Raw genomic sequence first — 21871 nt, 5'->3', positions numbered from 1 at the left:
GATCTGGGGCCCCACGCAAGATCTCATCCCATGGGGTCAAAATGATCATGAGAACAGTGAACAAAAATCCCAGAACTACACAGAGGGACCTGATGAATGACCTGCAGAGAGCTGGGACCAAAGTAACAAAGGCTACCATCAGTAACACACTACGCCAAGAGGGACTCAAATCCTGCAGTGCTAGGCGTGTCCCCCTACTTAACCCAGTACGTGTCCAGGCCTGTCTGAAGTTTGCCAGAGAGCATGGATGATTCAGAAGAGGGTTGGGAGAATATCATGTGGTCACAATGAAACCAAAATAGAACTTTTTGGTAAAAACTCAACTCATTGTGTTTGGAGGCTGGGTCTTCCAGCATAACAATAATCCCAAACACACCACTCGGGCAACGAAGGAGTGACTCCGTAAAAAGCATTTCAAGGTCCTGGAGTGGCCTAGTCAGTCTCCAGACCTCAACCCCATAGAAAATTTGTGGAGGGAGTTGAAAGTCCGTGTTGCCCAGCGACAGCCCCAAAACATCACTGCTCTAGTGGAGATCTGCAGGAGGAATGGGCCAAAATACCAGCTACAGTGTGTGCAAGCCTGGTGAAGACTTACAGGAAATGTTTGACTTCTGTCATTGCCAACAAAGGTTATGTTACAAAGTATTGAGTTGAACTTTTGTTATTGACCAAATACTTATTATCCACCATAATTTACTAATAAATTCTTTAAAAATCCTACAATGTGATTTCCTGGATTTTTTTGTCATATTGTCTCTCATGGTTGAGGTCTACCTATGATGAAAATTACAGACGTCTCTCATCTTTCTAAGTAGGAGAACTTGCACAATCAGTGGCTGACTTAATACTTTTTTGCCCCACTGCATACCCAATCATGACAGTCACCTGTTTCCAATTAACCTGTTCACATGTGGAATGTTCCACAAAAACAGGTATTTTTTTAGCATTCCTCAACTTCCCAAGCTTTTGTTGCCCCTGTCCCAACTTCTTTGGAACACATTGCAGGCATCAAATTCAAAATGAGTGAATATTTGTAAAAAACAATAAAGTTTATCCGTTTGAACATTAAATATATTGTCTTTGTAGTGTATTCAATTGAATATAGGTTGAAAAGGATTTGCAAATCATCGTATTCTGTTTTCATTTATGTTTTACACAATGTCCCAACTTAATTGGAATTGGGGTTGTATTTGGTAACGTTTTGGTAGTGTTACGGTTGTTTTGGTAGTGAAAAAATTGAATTTGCAATCATTTATTTTATATATATATATATATATATATATTATATATTGTATTTTCGTGTAGATTTAATTCTGCTTTCCTGTAGATTTCAGTTCCAACTCTAATCTAATACAGCAAGGACTCTGTACAGGCCAGTCAAGTTTATCCACACCAAACTCGCTCATCCATGTCTTTATGGACCTTCCTTTGTGCGCTGGTGTGCAGTCATGTTGGAACAGGAAGGGGCCGTCCCCAAACTGTTCCCACAAAGTTGGGAGTGTGAAATTGTCCAAAATCTCTTGGTGCTGAAGCATTAAGAGTTCCTTTCACTGGAACTAAGGGGCCGAGCCCAACTCCTGAAAAACAACCACATATCATAATCCCCCCTCCACCAAGCTTTACACTTGGTACAGTGCTGTCAGACAAGTACCGTTTTCCTGGCAGCTGCCAAACCCAGACTCATCCATTGGATTGCTAGATGGAGTAGTGTGATTTGTCACTCCAGAGAACACATCTCTACTGCTATAGAGTCAAGTGGCAGTGCTTTACACCACTGCATTCAATGCTTTGCATTGCACTTGGTGATGTAAGGCTTGGATGCAACTGCTCAGCCATGGAAACCCATTCCATGAAGCTCTCCACGCTGTTCTTGAGCTAGTCTGAAGGTCACATGAAGTTTGGAGGTCTGTAGTGATTGACTTTGCAGAAAGTTGGCGACATTCATGCACTATGCGCCTCAACATCCACTGATCCCGTGCTGTCGGTTTACGTGGCCTACCACGTGGCTAAGTTTCTGTTGTTCACAATTGCTTCCACTTTGTTATAATACCACCGACAGTTGACTGTGGAATATTTAGTAGTGAGGAAATTTCACGACTGGACTTGTTGCACAGGTGGCATCCCATCACGGTACCATGCTGGAATTCACTGAGCTCCTGAGAGCGACCCATTCTTTCATTAATGTTTGTAGAAGCGGTCTGCAGGCCTATGTGTTTGGTTTTATACACCTCTGACCATGAAAGTGATTGAAACACCTGAATTCAATGGATTTGGATGGGTGAGTGAATACTTTTGGCAGTTCAGTGTCCATGCAAAACATGATTTTCTAAAATCAACATAGTGTCAGAAATCTACATACAGCACACCTAATATTTGGTTGAATATCTCTTAACAAGGTGAGCCTTGACTAGATGTTTTTAGTAGCTATTAACATTAACAAGGTCCTGGCAGAATTCTGGTTTAATATTTCACCACTCATCTTTGCAGAATTGGAAGAGTTCAACTAAATTTGTTATTTTTATGGCAAGGATTCAACGTTTAAGCATAGTCCACATATTGTCGATAGATATAGGTGAGGTCTTTGGAAATGCCTATCCAAAAACTGAATGTTAACCTGCTTTATCTGCTTGACAACCAGATTTGAATGAGATCTGGAGCCTATCCCAGCAGTCATCGGGCGGAAGGCACGATACACCCTGGACAGGTGGCCAGTCCATCGCAGGGCAGACAGACAGACACAGTCACTCACATCCAAGGGGAATTTATGTCCAATTGGCCTGACTGCATGTCTTTGGACTGGGGGAAGAAACCGGAAAACCCAGAGGAAACCCCCGCAGACACAGGGAGAACATGCAAACTCCACACAGAGAGGACCCGGGTCACCCGGCTGTGGAAATGAATCCAGGCCCTCCTCGCTGTGAGGCGACAGCCCTACCCACCGTGCCACCGTGCAGCAGTGCACAGTAGTTTTATAAAAAACTGCCCATTCATTTGAACTAAACACCTGGCATGCTGGAAACTGTAGTGCAGCTAATGGTAAAATGGGCTAATATTAATAAAAATTCAAACAAATCCAAATAGGATTGTGACACAGACCTGACTTCGTCCGTGGGCCTTGTGTTTGACACATGTGGTCTTGTTGATAGTTTGAGGTTGTGCTAAAAAAACATTCTGAGGTGTCATGTTCCAGTTCCACTGACAGGAGAACAGTCCCAGAGCATGATTCTACCACCACCATGCTTACCAGTTTGTACAGTGTTTTTGGGGTTGAATGCCTCACCTTTACTCTGCCAAAGAGCTCAATCTTTCTCTCATCTCCCCATAAAAATTTCCTCCACACAGCTTTTTCTTTGTCAAATCTGTCAGCTGCAAACTTTAGTCGAGCTTGAAGGTGTTGACTTAAGAGCAGGGGCTTCTTTCTCGGATGGCTGCCTCTCAGTCCATGGTGATGTAAAATTTGGCTGTTGACAGTGGTGTTCCAGCAGCTTCCTGTTAATGGCAGACTTATGCCAGACCATGTGAACTAATTTCCTCTCAGCTGAAGCTGACACTTGTCAGACATTTGCAAAGCAACTACACCTCCCAGTAACTTGTACTCACATACAATGGTTTGAACTGATGACCTTGGAACCTGGAATTGTGTAGAAATGGCTCCAAAAGACATTCCTGACATGAGTCGATTGTCCTTATCAGAGCTACACTGAGCTCCTGGGACTGTTCCATTGTGCTGTGTGTTGGTCAATCAAGTTAAAAAACATTTTGGAATTTTTCGCACCACTGAATTATTAATCTGAGGGGTGTATGTGTAATTTTGACTCTGTATGTATAATTTTGACTCTACGTTGTTTTAAAAAAGTAAAATCTGTGCATCAAATTCTTTTTTTTTTTTCTTTCTACAAAAGATGCATGTTGTACACTCTGCCTCGGAAAGTGAACATTTCAAAGAAATCACTGAGAGATCAATACTGCCGTGTGATTTCTTGACACTTATTAAGAAGTGATTAAGTCTTTTAGCTGATCGACTTTGCCAAAGTTGCAATATATTTTTTTTAATATCCTTCCTTTCGTGTCCACCCTCTGTTTCTCAGGAGGAGCGCCAGAGGAAGGAAGATGAGGAGGCAAAAAAGAGAGCAGATGACGAGGCCAAGAAAAAGAAGGTTTTGTCTAATATGGGGGCTAACTTTGGCGGTTTCCTAGCCAAGGTAATCAGCAGAGTCTTTCTGAGCTCATGTGAACTGTGCACTGACAACAAGCTGAGTGGTCTTTAGCCTTGAGAACACAGTGTCCATGATTTACAAAAAAGGTTATTATATAACATATGTTGATTTGTTGGACCACCGAACACTTTTCCACTTCGTCTCAGTCCATTTTAAATGCGCTCAGGCCCAGAGAAGGTGGCAGCTGTTTCTGGATCCTGTTTATGTATGGTTTCTTCTATGCGTTTTGGGCCCAAAAATCATGGCCAACCAATACTGGTTTTTGGCCTTGTCCCCTGCATGCGGAGATTTCTCCAGAATCTGAATCTTTTAATGTTATTCTGTACCATTAATGTTGAAAAGCAAAAGTTATTTGCTATTTTACGTTGAGAAACATTATTTTTGAATTGCTGCACTATTTGATTGTGCAGTCTTTCACAGAGTGGTAAATCCATTTTACTTCTGAAAGACTCAGGTTCTCTGAGATGCTCTTTTTATACCAAGTCATGTTATTGACCTGTTGCCAATCAACCAAAAAAAAGTGTGTATTTGTTTTTCAAAATAGGCAAATATGTTTCAGTAAACAATCAAATTTCTCAGTTTCAACATTTACTATGTTGTCATTGTACTATTTTCAATGAAATATAGGGTTTAAATGATTTGCATTTGCATTTTGTTTTTGTTGGGTTTTTTTTTACATTTTGCAGTGTTCCAACTTTTTTGGAAATGTACATATGGGGCATATATATTGCATCCTGACATCAAGTTTTTGTGTTTGACAGGCAGAGCAGAGGCGAGGGAAGCGTTTGACTGGAAGAGAAATCAAAAGGAAGACTCTGGCTGAGAGACGCTCTCCTCTGGGCATTGAGAACCTGAGAGAGGACGGTCTGCGGTAAACATACATACACATTCAAATGGTTTATCACAGTTCATTTACAGTTGTTTAGACATTTTCTGAAAATGTGCCTCATTTTCTCAATACACAAACTGCAGAACACCACAGATCTGACAGAAACTAGTCAAGCTCTTCATTCAAAACTCTTTTCCCCTTTTCAGAATAGTCTTACAAGGCTGATGTAAACAGTTCCACATGGTGTGTCAAGTACAGGAGGTCTTGGTCGCCAAACTGCTGGTTGTCCAAGTGGTTCCCAGAAAGTAAAAAGGGCTTTGTACATTATTGGTTTACTTTTGGAGGCAAACCAGATCTTTTGAGTTGGGACTGTAGCCACCTCTCACAGGAGGGTACTGCTCTCATTTCTTGCAGAATAGCACATTTTGTGTACAGTGGTCATCGGTGTAGGGCAGTCAGCCACTGAAAAACCAGGACCAAGGCCAGGCAGCAGACAGACTAGCTTAAAAGACTGCTTTGAGATGCCACATAGGTTCCATTGTGTCTGTTCCACAAGTCAAACAAAACATTTTGTACTAGTGAAATCAATATCAGTCTAGTTCAACTAGTTCATAATGACAGCACCTTTGGTTTAAAACTAAGACTGCTTAACATGAGATCTCTTATATCTAAAGCTATTGTTGTAAGTGAACTTATTACTGATCATGATTTTGATACTCTCTGCATCACAGAAACATGGATTTGATCCAAAGAATACTTTGCTCTAAACAAAGCCACTCCACATGCTACACACATACACACCACAGCCCTCATTTAAATGGCCGAGTTGGGGGCAGAGCAACCGTTCATACAAATACTTTAGGCATTAATCAGAAAGCAGAGTACAAATTCACTTCTTTTGAATCTTTCTTTTCTTTTTCTTAATATAAGTGATCAAAGAACAAATAAGAATTTATTTTATACAATAACACTCTCAAATAAAGTAATACTTTTCAAAGATTTTATTATATTTACATTAACAAACTACAGGGTCCACTAAGTGAAGTGTTTTTTGTATCATTTGTATCTATTTTAGACACCGTTAGTTTTACTCAAAATATAATGACGCTCACTCATTGCAGCCACGCTCTTGACTTCATTTTGACCTTTGGTGTAAGGTAGTTGAGCTGAAGTTTGCCTTTAAAAGCTGATTTTAGTTTTCCTGTGGGCAGATTTGCTTTGTGTGCTCAAACAGGTGGGCCTTAGGTTGGAAAAGCTTGAGAACCACTGTTAAGATGAGGTCTTTTTCAGGAACATCTGTGCTTATTTCAGCATTACAACACGAAGCATGCTCTCAGTGTTGTCAACATGTCACCACAGCATGGCTGTGTAGTCAGACAGTGCACGTGCTAGACTGGCCTGCCTGCAGTCCAGACCTTAAAAGCAAAGGTGGGGCTCCTGAGTAGCACAACCATCTAAACATTGACCCTTTCATCAAGAGATTATTTGTTAGATCCCAGATGCTACAGCCATCTGTGGCTGGGAGTCCAAGAGAGCACAACTGGCCCCGCTCTCTAGGTGGATAGGATGGCCCCCACTTCTCCCCCATCATTCAACACAGTGCTAGCTAGTGCAGGTGTCTGTTAGCTGAGCCTTGTGTTGTGCCTTCACCCTCCTACCACTGGTGGTATCATGTGATTAGGGGGTGGAATTTAGTACGACACCCCCCACCACAAACAAAAAAAGGAGAAGTCATGGTAAATACAGGGTGATTTAAAAAGATTCATCCAATTTTCAAATTATTCATTTTACTTGTAAATCATTACAGAACAATGCAGTAAACTGTAGATGGTTTAAATAAGCATGAAGTTCATTATGTAATTTTGCAAGTGCTCTCCTCCAGCTGTACAGACAACATCAAGGCCATAGTCAGGTTCATCCCATACTTGATTGAGCATGTTGGGTGTCGCTGCACTCACGGCTAGGCTATTTCAGGGGATCATCCAGTGCTGCGGAAACGAAAATGCACGCTCTGAGCTATTGGAGGTTCACTGACCACAAAAATCACACTGCACAGTTACAACGGATTTTCTCTTATAGAGAAGGAGAACGTAGAACGCTTTCTGCTGAGGATGTTGCCATCTCAGACTGAAGGGAGCTGTCTTCCACTGATAGTCAGAAACTCTATGATTTTCTAAGTGAAAGTATTCTAACACATCCTCTGCAGGGAACACACTTAAATATTTTAAATGATTTAAATGAAACTTAAATTATTTTCTGACCATTGAATATAACATGATGGGAAAACAGGGAAAACAAATAAAACATAACGTACAAAGTTGCCATAACTTTTGCGCAGGGCAGATTTGTGTACAAACCAGGGGTGTACAGTACCAGCAAGTGTTTAAAGCCCACAAAATGCTCTTAACGACTAAAAACATGGTGCCCGGGCTGGCTGTTTGCTTTTGGAATAGGGGGAGAACTTGTGTCTTTGTGAATGTTTTTGTCTGTTGTCTGTATCTGTAATGTGCATATTAAATTTTTTCAGTTTCATAGTTTGTTTTGTCTTTCTGACCATCTCAGAACAATAAAGGTAGTAAACTGTCACTGGGGCAGTACCCCTCTTGTCACGGGGGTGGGACCCTCAAGGGTACATCTCAGTACTTTCATAACTGTACTGAAATCCATTGAAATGATATTTTCTTGTCTCCCTACACCCCGTCTCGTCTTCAGGACTTTAATTTTAATGATCTGTTTTAAAACATTTGGTTATGCAAAGGTACAAATATGTATTTTTCACCTGGAAAAACCTATTTAAGGTTCACAATCAGACCACTGTTGTACCTCTGAGGGAATATTTCCGTTGTTTGTACCTTGATGAATGTAAAACGTACCTGCACAGAACCTTCATTTCTAACAGTGCACCTCTGTGGTCAACAGGCAGCGAGCTCAGGAGATGTGGAACTGGATCTACCAGTTGGAGTCAGAGAAGTTTGATTTCATGGATCAGATGAAGAGGCAGAAGTATGAGGTCAGCTGCTTTAATTGCTCTGATTGTTCCCTGGTTGCCATCTGAAGGACAAATGTGTGTAAAATGGGGAGATGTGAAAGTGTGAAAGACTGCAGAGAGAGACAGTAGTGTAGTGCAGAAGAAAGCAGTATTTGGGGCTGATGTTGTAAATGAATTTTCGTTACTGATGCCAATGTTCTTTGCTGCAGCAGCTGTGAATGTTCTCTAAAAAAAATGTTTGAGATCCTTAGGAGTCATTTCCTCTCCCTCGGTTTTATCTTGGCAGATCATTGTGTTGCTGAACAGGATTTCACATGCCCAAAAATTGTAAGTCACTCATATTTCCTCATATTACAGAGCATGAATACACCCACTTTATTGCAAGATCTTTTGCTTTATTGAGTGTGTTATTTCATTTCAAATGCTTTTGTCCACAGCAAAAAGGGCCACGGAAAGGGAAAGGTTGGAGGTCGCTGGAAATGAACTGGTCTGCTCTTCCAGAAGCTGCAAACAGAAGTTAAACCTGACAAACAGAAAACAGAAGTGAAAACAGAAAAGAAGCCTTTTTCTGTTCCTCTTCGCTCATTCACGCGCTTTTCCTTTTCTTCATTAAAAAGTCTGGAAGGGGAAATGTGATTGGGTGTATTCGTAATAAAAAAGCTCTCACATGCATTTATTTGCCTCCTCAGCTTTTTTACTATGAAATCAGACAGGGAAGTTTCTGAGAAGAACTTCCAAAACTGATGCATCACGTTCTGCTAATGTGGCTACTGGGGGCTTTTAAAGGGCCATGGAAAAAAATTATTTTCCTCATTTTTTATGAAATAAGAGTTTTGTGTTTTACGTAAATATTGTTAATGTTTCAAAATCTTTCAGGGAACAGTTCCTATATGGAAGCCAAAAACGGCCCATTTTGAATTTGTTGTGATGTCACAAAAACTAACATATTTACAGCATATTTACATTTACAGATCGGAGGTCTCAGGTCTAGAAATGAGATAAAGTGGCTGGATTTTAGCTCAGTAATCAGATTTCTCAGTCTGCACATGTGCAGAATAGACTGTGCCGAGATATAACAAAGAAATAAGCAATTGAAGCAATGTTGAAACCGATTACATGCTTGATAAAATGAAAGATTTGAATATTCTTCATCTTCTAGATAAAGTATATTCATATTTTCAGTTAAAATGGTGTGATTTTTTTTTTCTTTTAATTAGGCTACATTTACTTCACGTCTTCTTCTGTGAGTTAATTGGCTGGTTGCAAAACAGAAATCTGATTACTGTCTGACTTATGTGGACCTGGAGTTCCCCCATTATCTCATTACTTAAGTGCATGTAAACGCATTGATCAGATTACTGACAAAATCAGATTTTCTGCAGTTATCGGATCATTAAGTACATGTAAACACACTCAATGTTATGTTTACGACTGGAATTAGGACCAGGGTTAGATTTAGGATCAGGGGTTGGGTTTGACTTTGAGAGTTACAGTTTGAGAAAATGACTTTAATAGATGTTTATTCAGTGCAACCACTAATCTAAAATTGTATGCAAGGTTTGAACACCCCTGGTCAAACGTTTTATTGATTTTTTTTAAGTTCACGCATCCTCTGCAGGTAACAGGCTGAAATATTATGATTTTCTGACAGTTTAAGTGACCATTTGGATTTGTTTGCTGTATATAACGTTGGGAAAACAAAGAAAGCATAATGTATCAAGGTGCCATAACTTTTGCACAGGCCACATTTTATGCAAATATACAAAAACTGTGCATTGCAATGTTCAGATCTGTGTGAAGTTATATAGTACTTATTTTCAACAATTTTAATGTTAGATAAGTATGTGCAGTTTACAGCAGGCCAGATAAAAATGAATTATGATTTTTATTATATAAATATATATTATAATATATATTATCTAAAATGCAAAGAAAAATATGATATGGGCCCATTAAGCAGCAGCAGGGACAGCTACGGTGTGCTCGTACTCTAATGTAAGGTTTAAATGAGTTCTTTTTCTGTTGTGTATTGAGTTAGAACTTTAATTTACATTCAACAAAGACACTATTCTTTTAATATGAACACACTGTCATGCAGCAGTCTGACAATCAGACTCTTATTCAGCTATGATCAGTGTACAGGCCCAACAGTGCTCGTGTTGACCTCGTTGACAAGTGTCCTCAGTTGCTCTGTTAGCACTGCAAGTGTTCTGGTTTCTAATGTGGCTACTTTCTGCAGTATCTTGTGACAGTTTGAGCAGCAGAAAGAGTGTAAGGAGCCATGAATTTGTGAGGTCCAAAGCAGCCCAGTGCATTGTGTTGGGGCCTTCTAGGTCTAATGAATTATGGGAATACAAAAAAATAATTTCTATTTATAAGAATTATGATGTTTATTGCAGTTAAACCTTGCAAGTGTTGTAGTATTTCATTAAGGTTTGGTCAGAAATGGGTTAAAGTTGAACCAGTCAACTGAAAGTTGTCCAATCAGAATTCCCCCCTGTGGTATCTAGGTTACAGCCATTGAAAAGGACATCAGGAACTGAAAAGAAGGCCTTACACAATAGAATAACTACAGACATAATTAGGACATGCTAGAACAATCAACCAGTTCTGTTTTGAGCTGCGTTGGGTGGGACCAAATTTATGAGATAAAACGTCACTTTAGGCCTTCTGGAAGTTTTAAAAACTGACTGCAAATACGAGCCACAGTCTAACCAGGTTTCAGTCAGATGTTAGAATGGGAAAACACTGATTCATACTGTAAAGCTGTGGTAATTTGGTGACCAAAAGGTACTGATAAAGCAAAGGATTTGCAGTAAACAGTGCTGTATTATCATATGTTCATTGTTATATGACAGTTAGTTGAAGACATGAAGTTAAAAAGTTATTAAATGACCACAATACACAGCGGTCTCCTGGTCTCCTGACCACTGAATGGTCTCCTCATTCAGTGGTCAATGGTTGCATGGCAACAGTACTATACTCTAAAGGAACTACATTTCTTGGTGGAATACTTTTTTGTCATTTTTAATAATAAATGTTTATTATATGTATGTTGGCCACCGTTTTATAAAAGCAATAAGATTTTATCACCCTTCCCATGATAAAATCCCAGTAACGCACAGCCTCATGTGGCTTATTGCTTTATTATCATAGACAGAGAGTTTTATAGCCCAAACAGAAGTGTGATGGTTTACCATCTGCTTCTTTAGTAAACAGAATGTAGCAAAGAATTTGGGGAAATATAAAATTCTGGCGGCGGCACGGTGGCGTGGTGGGTAGCGCTGTCGCCTCACAGCGAGGAGGGCCTGGGTTCGATTCCCCGGCTGGGCAACCAGGGTCCTCTCTGTGTGGAGTTTGCATGTTCTCCCCGTGTCTGTGTGGGTTTCCTCCGGGTTCTCCGGTTTCCTCCCACAGTCCAAAAGACATGCAGTCAGGCCAATTGGACATGCTGAATTGCCCCTAGGTGTGAGTGTGTGAGTGACTGTCTGTCTGTCTGCCCTGCGATGGACTGGTGACCTGTCCAGGGTGTATCCTGCCTTTCGCCCGAAGACTGCTGGGATAGGCTCCAGCATCCCCCCGGACCCTGACGGAGAAGCGGCTTAGAAAATGGATGGATGGATAAAATTCTGGCAATAATATCTATTGATATATTAGGGATCTAAAGGCCAGCAGCAAGAGTGTGCACCGCCAGTATCTATAGCTGGAGTTATACCTGTCTGTGCTCACATAACACGGTTTGAAGCAAATATGTGTTTAGTCAAGCAGTCTGTCCGATGCTAAGGGCTATAGGCCTCCATTACCAAGAAACATGAGCTGCGTTGCTCCAGTGCATCTAGAGTAATAGAGGAAATGTGTCATTTTCTGCTGGAGAGATATAACTCCAGCACAAGTGTGTGTTTTGGACTGAGGCCCACCATAGCTTCACTCAAGTGTGACTGAGTGAGTGATTGAGTGTCTGAATCACATGTCAGGACATATATTTTTTCTGAGTTATTCAACTCTACAAGCCCTCATAAAACTGGGATTGCTTACACTGCCTCACAGGGATGTCCTGAACATGCCCGGCAAACCGTTTTTGACTTGCGTAAGTTGTTGGCAGATGGGTGCCCAGTAATGACACTCTTATTATTGCTATTGTAATCCCTGCCTTGCCCCTGGCAACTGTGTGTGGGAGTTGAGAAACAATGCATAAGGGTGTGAGGAGGAGCTTGCCCAAAAGCAAGACAGACTTTTGTTAGCTGTCTGTTGTTGTAACACACCACCTAGTGGCCTACAAGTGCAATACACTTTCAGTTTGTTTGACTATGTAAGGCAAGTGCTGGTGCTCTGAAGAGGACCTCTCTTGGTAATCTACTTAAAATAAAGAAGTAAATTTTGAAGATTTACCTGAATTTATCGATTCTCCGGCATTTTTTGTTTCAGATTTTGTGAAATCCCAAAGTCTTTGATCAACTTCTTACAGTAAATCACATGCATTTCACATGTGAAGTGTTTGAAAAACACATTTTCACAATTAAAAGTGTGACCTAATGCATAACGTGATGATTTTATTTTAATTATGTGATCACATGACAATGTAAATAACATGATCACATAATATGGATAGTATCATGTTACATTATGTAAATGTGAACATGTGACATGTCAATAATGTGATCATGCGACTGTGAATTACAACCCCATTTCCAATGAAGTTGGGATGTTGTGTCAAACAAATAAAAACAGATACGATGATTTGCTAATCCTTTTCAACCTATATTCAATTGAATACACTACAAAGACAAGTTATTTAATGTTCAAACAGATAAACTTAAAATAAACAATAAACAATTAACAATAAAATTTATCCATTTGAACATTAAATATCTTGTCTTTGTAGTGTATTCAATTGAATACAGGTTGAAAAGGATTTGCAAATCATCGTATTCTGTTTTTAGTTATGTTTTGGAATTATCATTATATATCATATTGGAATGACATTATCACAAGTGGCATCATGCTCCTGCGATCACATGTGACATAAATTATAAGTGACCAGGTGACATTACATGAATAATATACTCATATGACAATGTGAATAATGTGACAGTGTGGATAACAGTCACATTATATCATGTAATGTGATCACCTCCTCTCCATGGATCACCACCTTATCGTGGTGGAGAGGTTTGTGTGCTTGAAGGACCCTAGGAGCTATGTTGTCTGGAGCAAAAGCTCCTGGTAGGGTCTCCCATGGCAAACTGGTCCTAGGTGACAGGCCAGACAAAGTGTGATCCATAACCACCCCTATGAGGACAACAAAGCAGGACTTGTGTACCCTGCCCGGATCAGGGTTACCGGGGCCCCACCCTGGAGCCAGGCCTGGGGGAGGGGCTCGCCAGCGAGCGTCTGGTGGCTGGGCATTCACTCATGGTGCCCAGCCGGGCCCAGCCCGAAGGAGCTACATGAGTCCCCCCTCCCATCGACCCACCACCGATGGGAGGGGCAGTAGTAGGGGTGCGGTGCATTGTGGATCGGGCAGTGTCCGAAGGCGTGGGCCTTGGCGTTCTGATCCTCGGTTGCTGAAACTGGCTTTTGGAACTTGGAACGTTACCTCACTGGCGGGGAAGGAGCCTGAGTTGGTGCGCGAGGTTGAGAGATACCGGCTAGATATAGTCGGGCTCACCTCAACACACAGCTTGGGCTCTGGGTCCAATCTCCTTGAGAGGGGCTGGACTTTTTCTTTTCTGGAGTTGCCCATGGTGAGAGGCGGCGGGCAGGTGTGGGCTTTCTCATAGCCCCTCGACTCGGCGCCTGTATGTTGGGGTTTTCCCCGGTGGACGAGAGGGTAGCTTCCCTACGCCTTCGGGTTGGGGAACGGGTCCTGACTGTTGTCTGTGCTTATGCACCAAACAGCAGTTCAGATACCCAGCCTTCATAGAGTCCTTGGAAGGGGTGCTTGAAAGTGCTCCTCCTGGAGACTCGATTGTCCTACTGGGGGACTTCAACGCTCACGTGGCCAATGACAGTAAGACCTGGAGGGGTGTGATTGGGAGGAATGGCCTCTCTGATCTGAACCCGAGTGGTGTTCAGTTTTTGGACTTCTGTGCAAACCACAGTTTGTCCATAACGAACACCATGTTTGAACACAAGGATGTCCATAAGTGCACATGGCACCAGGACACCCTAGGCCGCAGTTCAATGATTGACTTTGTTGTCGTGTCAGCGGACTTGCGGCCATGTGTACTGGACACTCGGGTAAAGAGAGGAGCTGAGCTGTCAACTGATCACCACCTGGTGGTGAGTTGGATCAGGTGTTGGGGGAAGATGCCAGTCAGACCAGGCAAACCCAAACGTATAGTGAGGGTTTGCTGGGAACGTCTGGCAGAAGAACCTGTCAGATTGATCTTCATCTCACACCTCCATCAGAACTTTGACCAGATATCGGGGGAGGTGGGGGACATAGACTCAGAATGGGCCATGTTCCGCTCCTCCATTGTTGAAGCGGCTGACTGTAGCTGTGGTCGCAAGATAGGACACCAGAGGCAGCTGGCAGGTATCGACAGGCCAAGCGATCTGCGGCTTCAGTCGTTGCCAAGGCAAAAACCCAGGTGTGGGAAGAGTTCGGTGAGGCCTTGGAAAGTGACTTCGGAAAGTCGGCTCCGAAAAGATTCTGGCAAACCGTCAGGCGACTCAGAAGGGGAAAGCAGTGTGCCACTAGCACTGTATATAGTGGAGATGGTGTGCTGCTGACTTCGACTGAAGACGTCATTGGGCGGTGGAAGGAATACTTTGAGGACCTTCTCAATCCCACCAACACGTTCTCCAGTGAGGAGGCAGAGTCTGGGGACATGGGAATAGGCTTGTCCATTACTGAGGCCGAAGTCGCTAAGGTAGTTAAAAAGCTCCTTGGGCAGGCTGCAGGGGTGGATGAGATCCGTCCCGAGTTCCTCAAGGCTCTGGATGTTGTGGGGCTGTCTTGGCTGACACGCCTTTTCAACATTGCGTGGACATCGGGGGTGGTGCCACTGGATTGGCAGACTGGGGTGGTGGTGCCTCTTTTTAAAAAGGGGGACCGGAGGGTGTGTTCCAACTACAGGGGAATCACACTCCTCAGCCTCCCTGGTAAGGTCTATGCAGGGTACTGGAGAGAGTCCGGCTTATAGTCGAACCTCGGATTCAGGAGGAGCAGTGCGGGTTCCGCCCTGGTCGTGGAACACTGGACCAACTCTTTACCCTCTCCAGGATTCTCGAGGGTTCATGGGAGTTTGCCCAACCAGTCCACATGTGCTTTGTGGATTGGAGAAGGCATTCGACTGTGTTCCCCGGGGTATTCTGTGGGAGGTGCTTCGGGAGTACGGGGTACATGGCTCTTTGCTACGAGCCATTCAGGCCCTGTACAAACAAAGCAGGAGTTTGGTTCGCATGGCCGGCAGTAAGTCAGACTTTCCCAGTGAGAGTTGGACTCCGTCAGGGCTGCCCTTTGTCACCGATTCTATTCATAATTTTTATGGATAGAATTTCTAGGCGCAGTCAGGGGATGGAGGGTGTCCGGTTTGGTGACCTCAGGGTCACATCTGCTGTTTGCAGATGATGTGGTCCTATTGGGGACATCAGGCCGTGAACTTCAGCTTTCACTGGATCGGTTTGCAGCCGAGTGTGAAGCGGCCGGGATGAGATCAGTACCTCCAAATCCGGCCATGGTTCTCAGCGGGAAAGGGTGGAGAGCCCTCTCTGGGTCGGGGATGAGCTCTTGCCTCAAGTGGAGGAGTTTAAGTATCTCGGGGTCTTGTTCACGAGTGATAGTACAAGGGAGCGGGAGATTGACAGGCGGATTGGTGCTGGGTCAGCAGTGATGCGGGCTCTTTACTGGTCTGTTGTGGTAAAGAAAGAGCTGAGCCATAAGGCAAGGCTCTCAATTTACTGGTCGATCTACGTTCCCACCCTCACCTATGGTCATGAGCTTTGGGTAATGACCGAAAGAACGAGATCGCGAATACAAGCGGCCGAAATGAGTTTCCTCCGCAGGGTGGTTGGACTCTCCTTAGAGATAGGGTGAGAAGTTCGGTCATCCGGGAGGGACTCGGAGTAGAGCCGCTGCTTCTTCACGTCGAGAGGAGCCAGTTGAGGTGGTTCGGGCATCTTGTTAGGATGCCTCCTGGACGCCTCCCTTGGGAGGTGTCACAGGCAAGTCCACCGGGGAGGAGACCCCGGGGAAGACCCAGGACACGCTGGCGTGACTATATCGCGCAGCTGGCCTGGGAGCGCCTCGGAATCCCTCCCAGGGAGCTAGTGGAAGTGGCTGGGGAAAGGGAGGTCTGGGCTTCATTGCTCAGGATACTGCCCCCGCGACCCGAACCCCGGAGAAGCGGAAGATGATGGATGGATGGATGGATGGATGGATGTGATCACCTGTGACTGTGTGAATAAGTCACACTACATCATGTAACATGATTACATATGACAGTGTGAATTTCACATTACATCATGTAATGTGATGATGTGACAGTGCACATACAGTGCATCCGGAAAGTATTCACAGCGCTTCACTTTTTCCACATTTTGTTTTGTTACAGCCTTATTCCAAATTGAATTAAAAATCTTTTTCCTCTAAATTCTACACAAAATACCCCATTGTGACCATGTGAAAAACGTTTTCTCGAGAGTTTTGAAAATTTATTAAAATTAAAAAACAAAGAAATCATATTTACATAAGTATTCACAGCCTTTGCTTAATACTTTGTAGAACCACCTTTGGCAGCAACTACAGCCTCAAGTCTTTTTGAATATGATGCCACAAGCTTGGCACACCTATCTTTAGGCAGTTTTGCCCATTCTTCTTTGCAGTACCTCTGAAGCTCCATCAGGTTGGATGGGAGACGTCTGTGCACAGCCATTTTCAGATCTCTCCAGAGATGTTCAATCGGATTCAAGTCTGGGCTCTGGCTGGGCCACTCCAGGACATTCACAGAGTGGTCCTGAAGCCACTGCTTTGAGATCTTGGCTGTGTGCTTCGGATCGTTGTCCTGCTGAAAAATGAACCGTCGCCCCAGTCTGAGGTCAAGAGCGCTCTGGAGCAGGTTTTTATCCAGGATGTCTCTGTACATTGCGGCATTCATCTTCCCTCTATCCTGACTAGTCTGCCAGTTCCTGCTGCTGAGAAACATCCCCATAGCATGATGCTGCCACCACCATGCTTGACTGTAGGGATGGTATTGGCCTCGTGATGAGCAGTGCCTGGTTTCCTCCAAACATGACGCCTGGCATTCACACCAAAGAGTTCAATCTTTGTCTCATCAGACCAGAGAATTTTGTTTCTCATGGTCTGAGAGTCCTTCAGGTGCCTTTTTGCAAATTCCAGACGGGCTGCCTTGTGCCTTTTACTAAGGAGTGGCTTTCGCCTGGCCACTCTGCCATACAGGCCTGATTGGTGGATTGCTGCAGAGATGGTTGTCCTTCTGCAAGGTTCTCCTCTCTCCACGGAGGAACGCTGGAGCTCTGACAGAGTGATCATTGGGTTCTTGGTCACCTCCCTGACCAAGGCCCTTCTCCCCCGATCGCTCAATTTAGACGGCCGGCCAGCTCTAGGAAGAGTCCTGGTGGTTCCGAACTTCTTCCATTTACGAATGATGGAGGCCAATGTGCTCATTGGGACCTTCAACGCAGCAGTAATTTTTCTGTATCCTTCCCCAGATTTGTGCCTCGAGACAATTTTGTCTCAGAGGTCTACAGACAATTCCTTTGACTTCATGCTTGGTGTTTGCGCTCTGACATGCAGTCAACTGTGGGACCTTATATAGACAGGTGTGTGCCTTTCCAAATCATGTCCAATCAACCACAGGTGGACTCCATTTAAGCTGTAGAAACATCTCAAGGATGATCAGTGGAAACAGGATGCACCTGAGCTCAATTTTGAGCTTCATGGCAAAGGCTGTGAATACTTATGTAAATATGATTTCTTTGTTTTTTAATTTTAATACATTTTCAAAACTCTCGAGAAAACTTTTTTCACATGGTCACAATGGGGTATTTTGTGTAGAATTTTGAGGAAAAAGATTAATATAATTCAATTTGGAATAAGGCTGTAACAAAACAAAATGTGGAAAAAGTGAAGCGCTGTGAATACTTTCCGGATGCACTGTAACAGTCACATTACATCATGTAACATGGTCACATGTAACTTTGTGAGTGTCACGTTACATTGTGTAGCATGGATCATTTGTCCATGAATAAGTCACTCTACATCATGTAACATGATCACAAGTGACTGTAAATAAGATCACATGACATGTGACATCAAGTTAATAATATATGATTACATTAACTTTGCAAATAATGTTCTCGCATCATGATATGTGAATAACATGATCGTTACACCATGACTCATGTGAAAAGTGTAAATAATTCAACAATAATCACAAAGAAACAATAATCACATGTGAGAACTCTAAGCGAGGGATGTTGTGATTTTTCTGGAAAGGCCATCAGCTGGTTCAATAAATGTTGAGGAGCTTTTAATCTCGCATGGGGATTTTCATACAGTGACAGATAATAAAGTAGTGCCACTACACTGGCAGCATATTCCTGCTGAAAAGTAATCTGATATTAAAACAACTGCACTGTGCAGATTTTATATTTGATTGAACATTTTATGACAATGTTCTATAAAAACTTGTTTTGCATAAATTCTTTACCTGCCCAGGGGTCCGCTGGGTCTGCATTAGCCAGACTCACAGATCTGTGCTCTGAGGTTTGGCAAATTAAGAGTCCTTGTCAGAATAAACCTAGAGAATAACTGCAGGAGAACAATCCGAAGAATAAACATGCAGAACATCTCTCTAGCACTCAATGTATTGTATTTTTAATTCATAGATGCACAAATATTAAAAGCGATGGTTCTTTAAGGGTTCTTTAATAAAGAAAAGAGCTCTATATAGAACATGAACACTCAAAGAACACTTTGGGTGATTAAAGCATTATTTGCATCATTAAAGAGTTATTCAGATTGATGGAAAGTGTTTATATATGTATACATATACATAGAACCTTTTTTGAAAAGGGTTCTATACAGCATTAAAAAGGATTCTGCAAACTTCAACTAGTCCAAAACATCGCAACCAGGGTCCTCACTAAAACTGGAACATTTGATCATATCAGGGCTATCATCACTTCATTGGCTGCCTGTTAAATTCCGTATTGATTATAAAATTCTTTTATTGACATATAAAGCCCTACATGGGCTCGCTCCGGAGTACCTGCAAGACCTTATTTTCCATTATGAGCCATCAAGACTACTCAGATCCCAGACTGCTGGCTTATTAATAGTTCCCAGAATTCATAAGGCTGCAGCTGGGGGAAGAGCCTTTTCTTATAAAGCCCCCAAACTCTGGAATGATCTTCCAGAAAATGTTCGGGACTCAGACACAGTCTCAGTCTTTAAAGCTAAGCTGAAAACTCACTTGTTCAGTTTAGCTTTTGGTAGGTAATGTTCCCCCTTAGATAAAAGGCAGCAGATCCAGGGGTCCATGGTAATTATGGTAAACTGAGACGCTGTTGCTGTCATCCCGCTGCTCGCACACAGTCACTCAGGTTTGTGGACAGTGCCAAGGTTTGGTGATGATGTTTGTGGAGGGATGCCAAACTGTTTCAGAGTGCTCTCTCGTGTCTGTGTGTCCTTCTGGTTCTCTCCTTTTAGTTAAGCTGTCATAGTCAGATCTGCCGGAGTCGTTAGCCACAGTCTGGAAATGTTTACATCCCCTGTTTTACGTACAAACAGACAGAATAAAACTGATTCCCTCTCCCTGCCTTTTTTCAGAGTATACAATCACCCACATGTCCGGCCGGACACTGAAGGACAACTGACTGTCGAGCCCTCCTGCTACCCACTTCAGACCAGCTGCCCACGCCCAGCTACCACCACCTGCCTTGGAATAGCTGCCCACCCTACACTGATGTTCTTATAGACTCCTAGCTATTACTACTACCAATACTACTGCTATTAATATTAGTAATATAATCACTTGTAGGCAGTTTGACCAGAGGAGAATGGGTCCCCCCTGGTGAGCCTGGTTCCTCCCAAGGTTTCTTCCTCAGTTCAGCTCTGAGGGAGTTTTTCCTTGCCACTGTTGCACCTGGTTTGCTCACCTGGGGGTTTTTACATTCTTGTTAAAACTCTGTCTTTTCTGGAATTCCATGAAGCTGCCTTGTGACAACATCCGTTGTAAAAAAGCACTACAAATAAATTTGATTTGATTTGATTTGATTCTTCTGTTGTTACAGGCTTGACAATAGAAGAACCCTTTACGTCCATCTAAAGCACATTCTCCATCAATCTGAATAAGGCTTTAAAGATGCAAAGAACCCTTTAATCACACAAAAGGTTCTTTGAGTGTTCATGGTACATTAGCTATGAGGCTAATGTAGCTAACAGGTAATATCAGCTTTGCCTCAAGCTACCTGCATTCCTAAATCATCATATGCTTGCCTCAAGCCTTGTGGAGTAGTTAAATAATCCTTACAAGTCTTGCTTATGATGTTTCTGATGTCGCTGCTGTGGGAACAAAACCTTGTATCTCAAAAATGGTAACTTTACAGGAGAAGAAGAAAAACTAACTATACTTTTAATGTAAGTCAATGGAACCAGACTTCCATGTCATTTTAGGCCATTTCTATCTTTTCATTCACTATGAAATTTATACACAATGTAAAGGACAACAGGCATTTTATTCAATTATGTTAAAAGCCGAAAAGCGCAGAAAATGAAGATATGAGCTTTTGTTCCGACAGCAGTGATGTGTATACTAATATACACACACTGGAATGAGAGGTATCCACAGTTGTGCAATCACACAGTGACTCATCTAACTGCTCAGTGCTCCTCCCTCCTGCTGAGTGACCTTAGTGTCCTCTCTCTCATCCCCTCCACCCCTCTCTAATTCCTCACTCACATGTTTGGCTTAGGCCAGCTCTGCTCCTGGATCACGTCAGAAACAGAACACAAGATTAATCCAGACTCTCTGCTGTCGGTCAGCAGTGGCTCCGGCTCCACTGCACCCCACATACCATCGCACTGTCCCAGCCACCAAACAATGCTCCACACACATCAACCCTGACCTTTCATATAGTTCTACAGGTCAAACACACAGTTTTACACCTAAAAAGGGCCCAATCGTAGCTGATTAGTTGAGACATGCTTGGTTTCTTAAGTTTGCTTCTTCTGCGCTAGAACTATGAGGCTAGGCAACAAGTAATGGAAACTGAAGTTCACAAATTAGCTACAAATTAACTCCATACCTAAATCATCACATGCCCACTTTACAGCACGTTATCAAGTAATTGCGAAAAGCAGGTCGCAAAACTAAAACCAGCAGCAGCCACCATCTTGAAGACTTCCATCCATTGCAACTAAAATAATGGAAGTTTGTAACTGCATCACACATTTACTTCAAGCAATATCAGATGAGATCATCTCGAATAGACTCCTTATGTCATTTTTGACACTGAACTTGAGACTTTCATGGCTATAACTTCTGTGTTTAGCTATGTGACTGCTTTTCAGTTGGGGTAATTAATATTATACAGTGTCGGAAACACAAGCAAGTTAATTAGCTAATTAGCTGCTATTACCTGTTAGCTACATTAGCCTCATAGCTCATGTACACAAAAAAAAAAAAAAGAAGAAGCAAACTTCAGACACCAAACATGATTTGGATGATAAGCAACACTTTTGATCAGATGACAAATTGTGTAAATTTGCTTACTAGCAAAATCCTTGCTGTAATTTTATGGAACAAATCAATCATATCGCTGCTGTCGTTTTTCAGTTTTGGGCATAATTTGAAAATGCCAGTTGCA

The 21871-nt window shown here is 42.6% G+C and overlaps 1 protein-coding gene across 2 annotated transcripts in view; it reads left to right on the top strand.

Moving 5' to 3' along the window:
* tnnt1 (troponin T type 1 (skeletal, slow)) overlaps positions 1–8707 on the top strand; it is a 28395-nt gene extending 19688 nt beyond the window's left edge. For both annotated transcript variants that reach the window (XM_017697379.2, XM_017697378.2), the window contains 5 exons: positions 4089–4202; positions 4979–5088; positions 7966–8056; positions 8322–8362; positions 8473–8707. In XM_017697379.2, coding sequence (XP_017552868.1) covers positions 4089–4202; positions 4979–5088; positions 7966–8056; positions 8322–8362; positions 8473–8518 — 402 coding nt within the window. In that variant the 3' untranslated portion in view covers positions 8519–8707. The remainder of the gene's footprint in view (positions 1–4088; positions 4203–4978; positions 5089–7965; positions 8057–8321; positions 8363–8472) is intronic.
* Positions 8708–21871: the final 13164 nt, after the last annotated feature.

The sequence above is a fragment of the Pygocentrus nattereri genome, chromosome 14 (assembly GCF_015220715.1).
Source record: "Pygocentrus nattereri isolate fPygNat1 chromosome 14, fPygNat1.pri, whole genome shotgun sequence".
Taxonomy (NCBI): domain Eukaryota; kingdom Metazoa; phylum Chordata; class Actinopteri; order Characiformes; family Serrasalmidae; genus Pygocentrus; species Pygocentrus nattereri.
The sequence above is the reverse complement of the archived record's forward strand: the minus strand, read 5'-3'. Positions and strand labels throughout refer to the sequence as shown.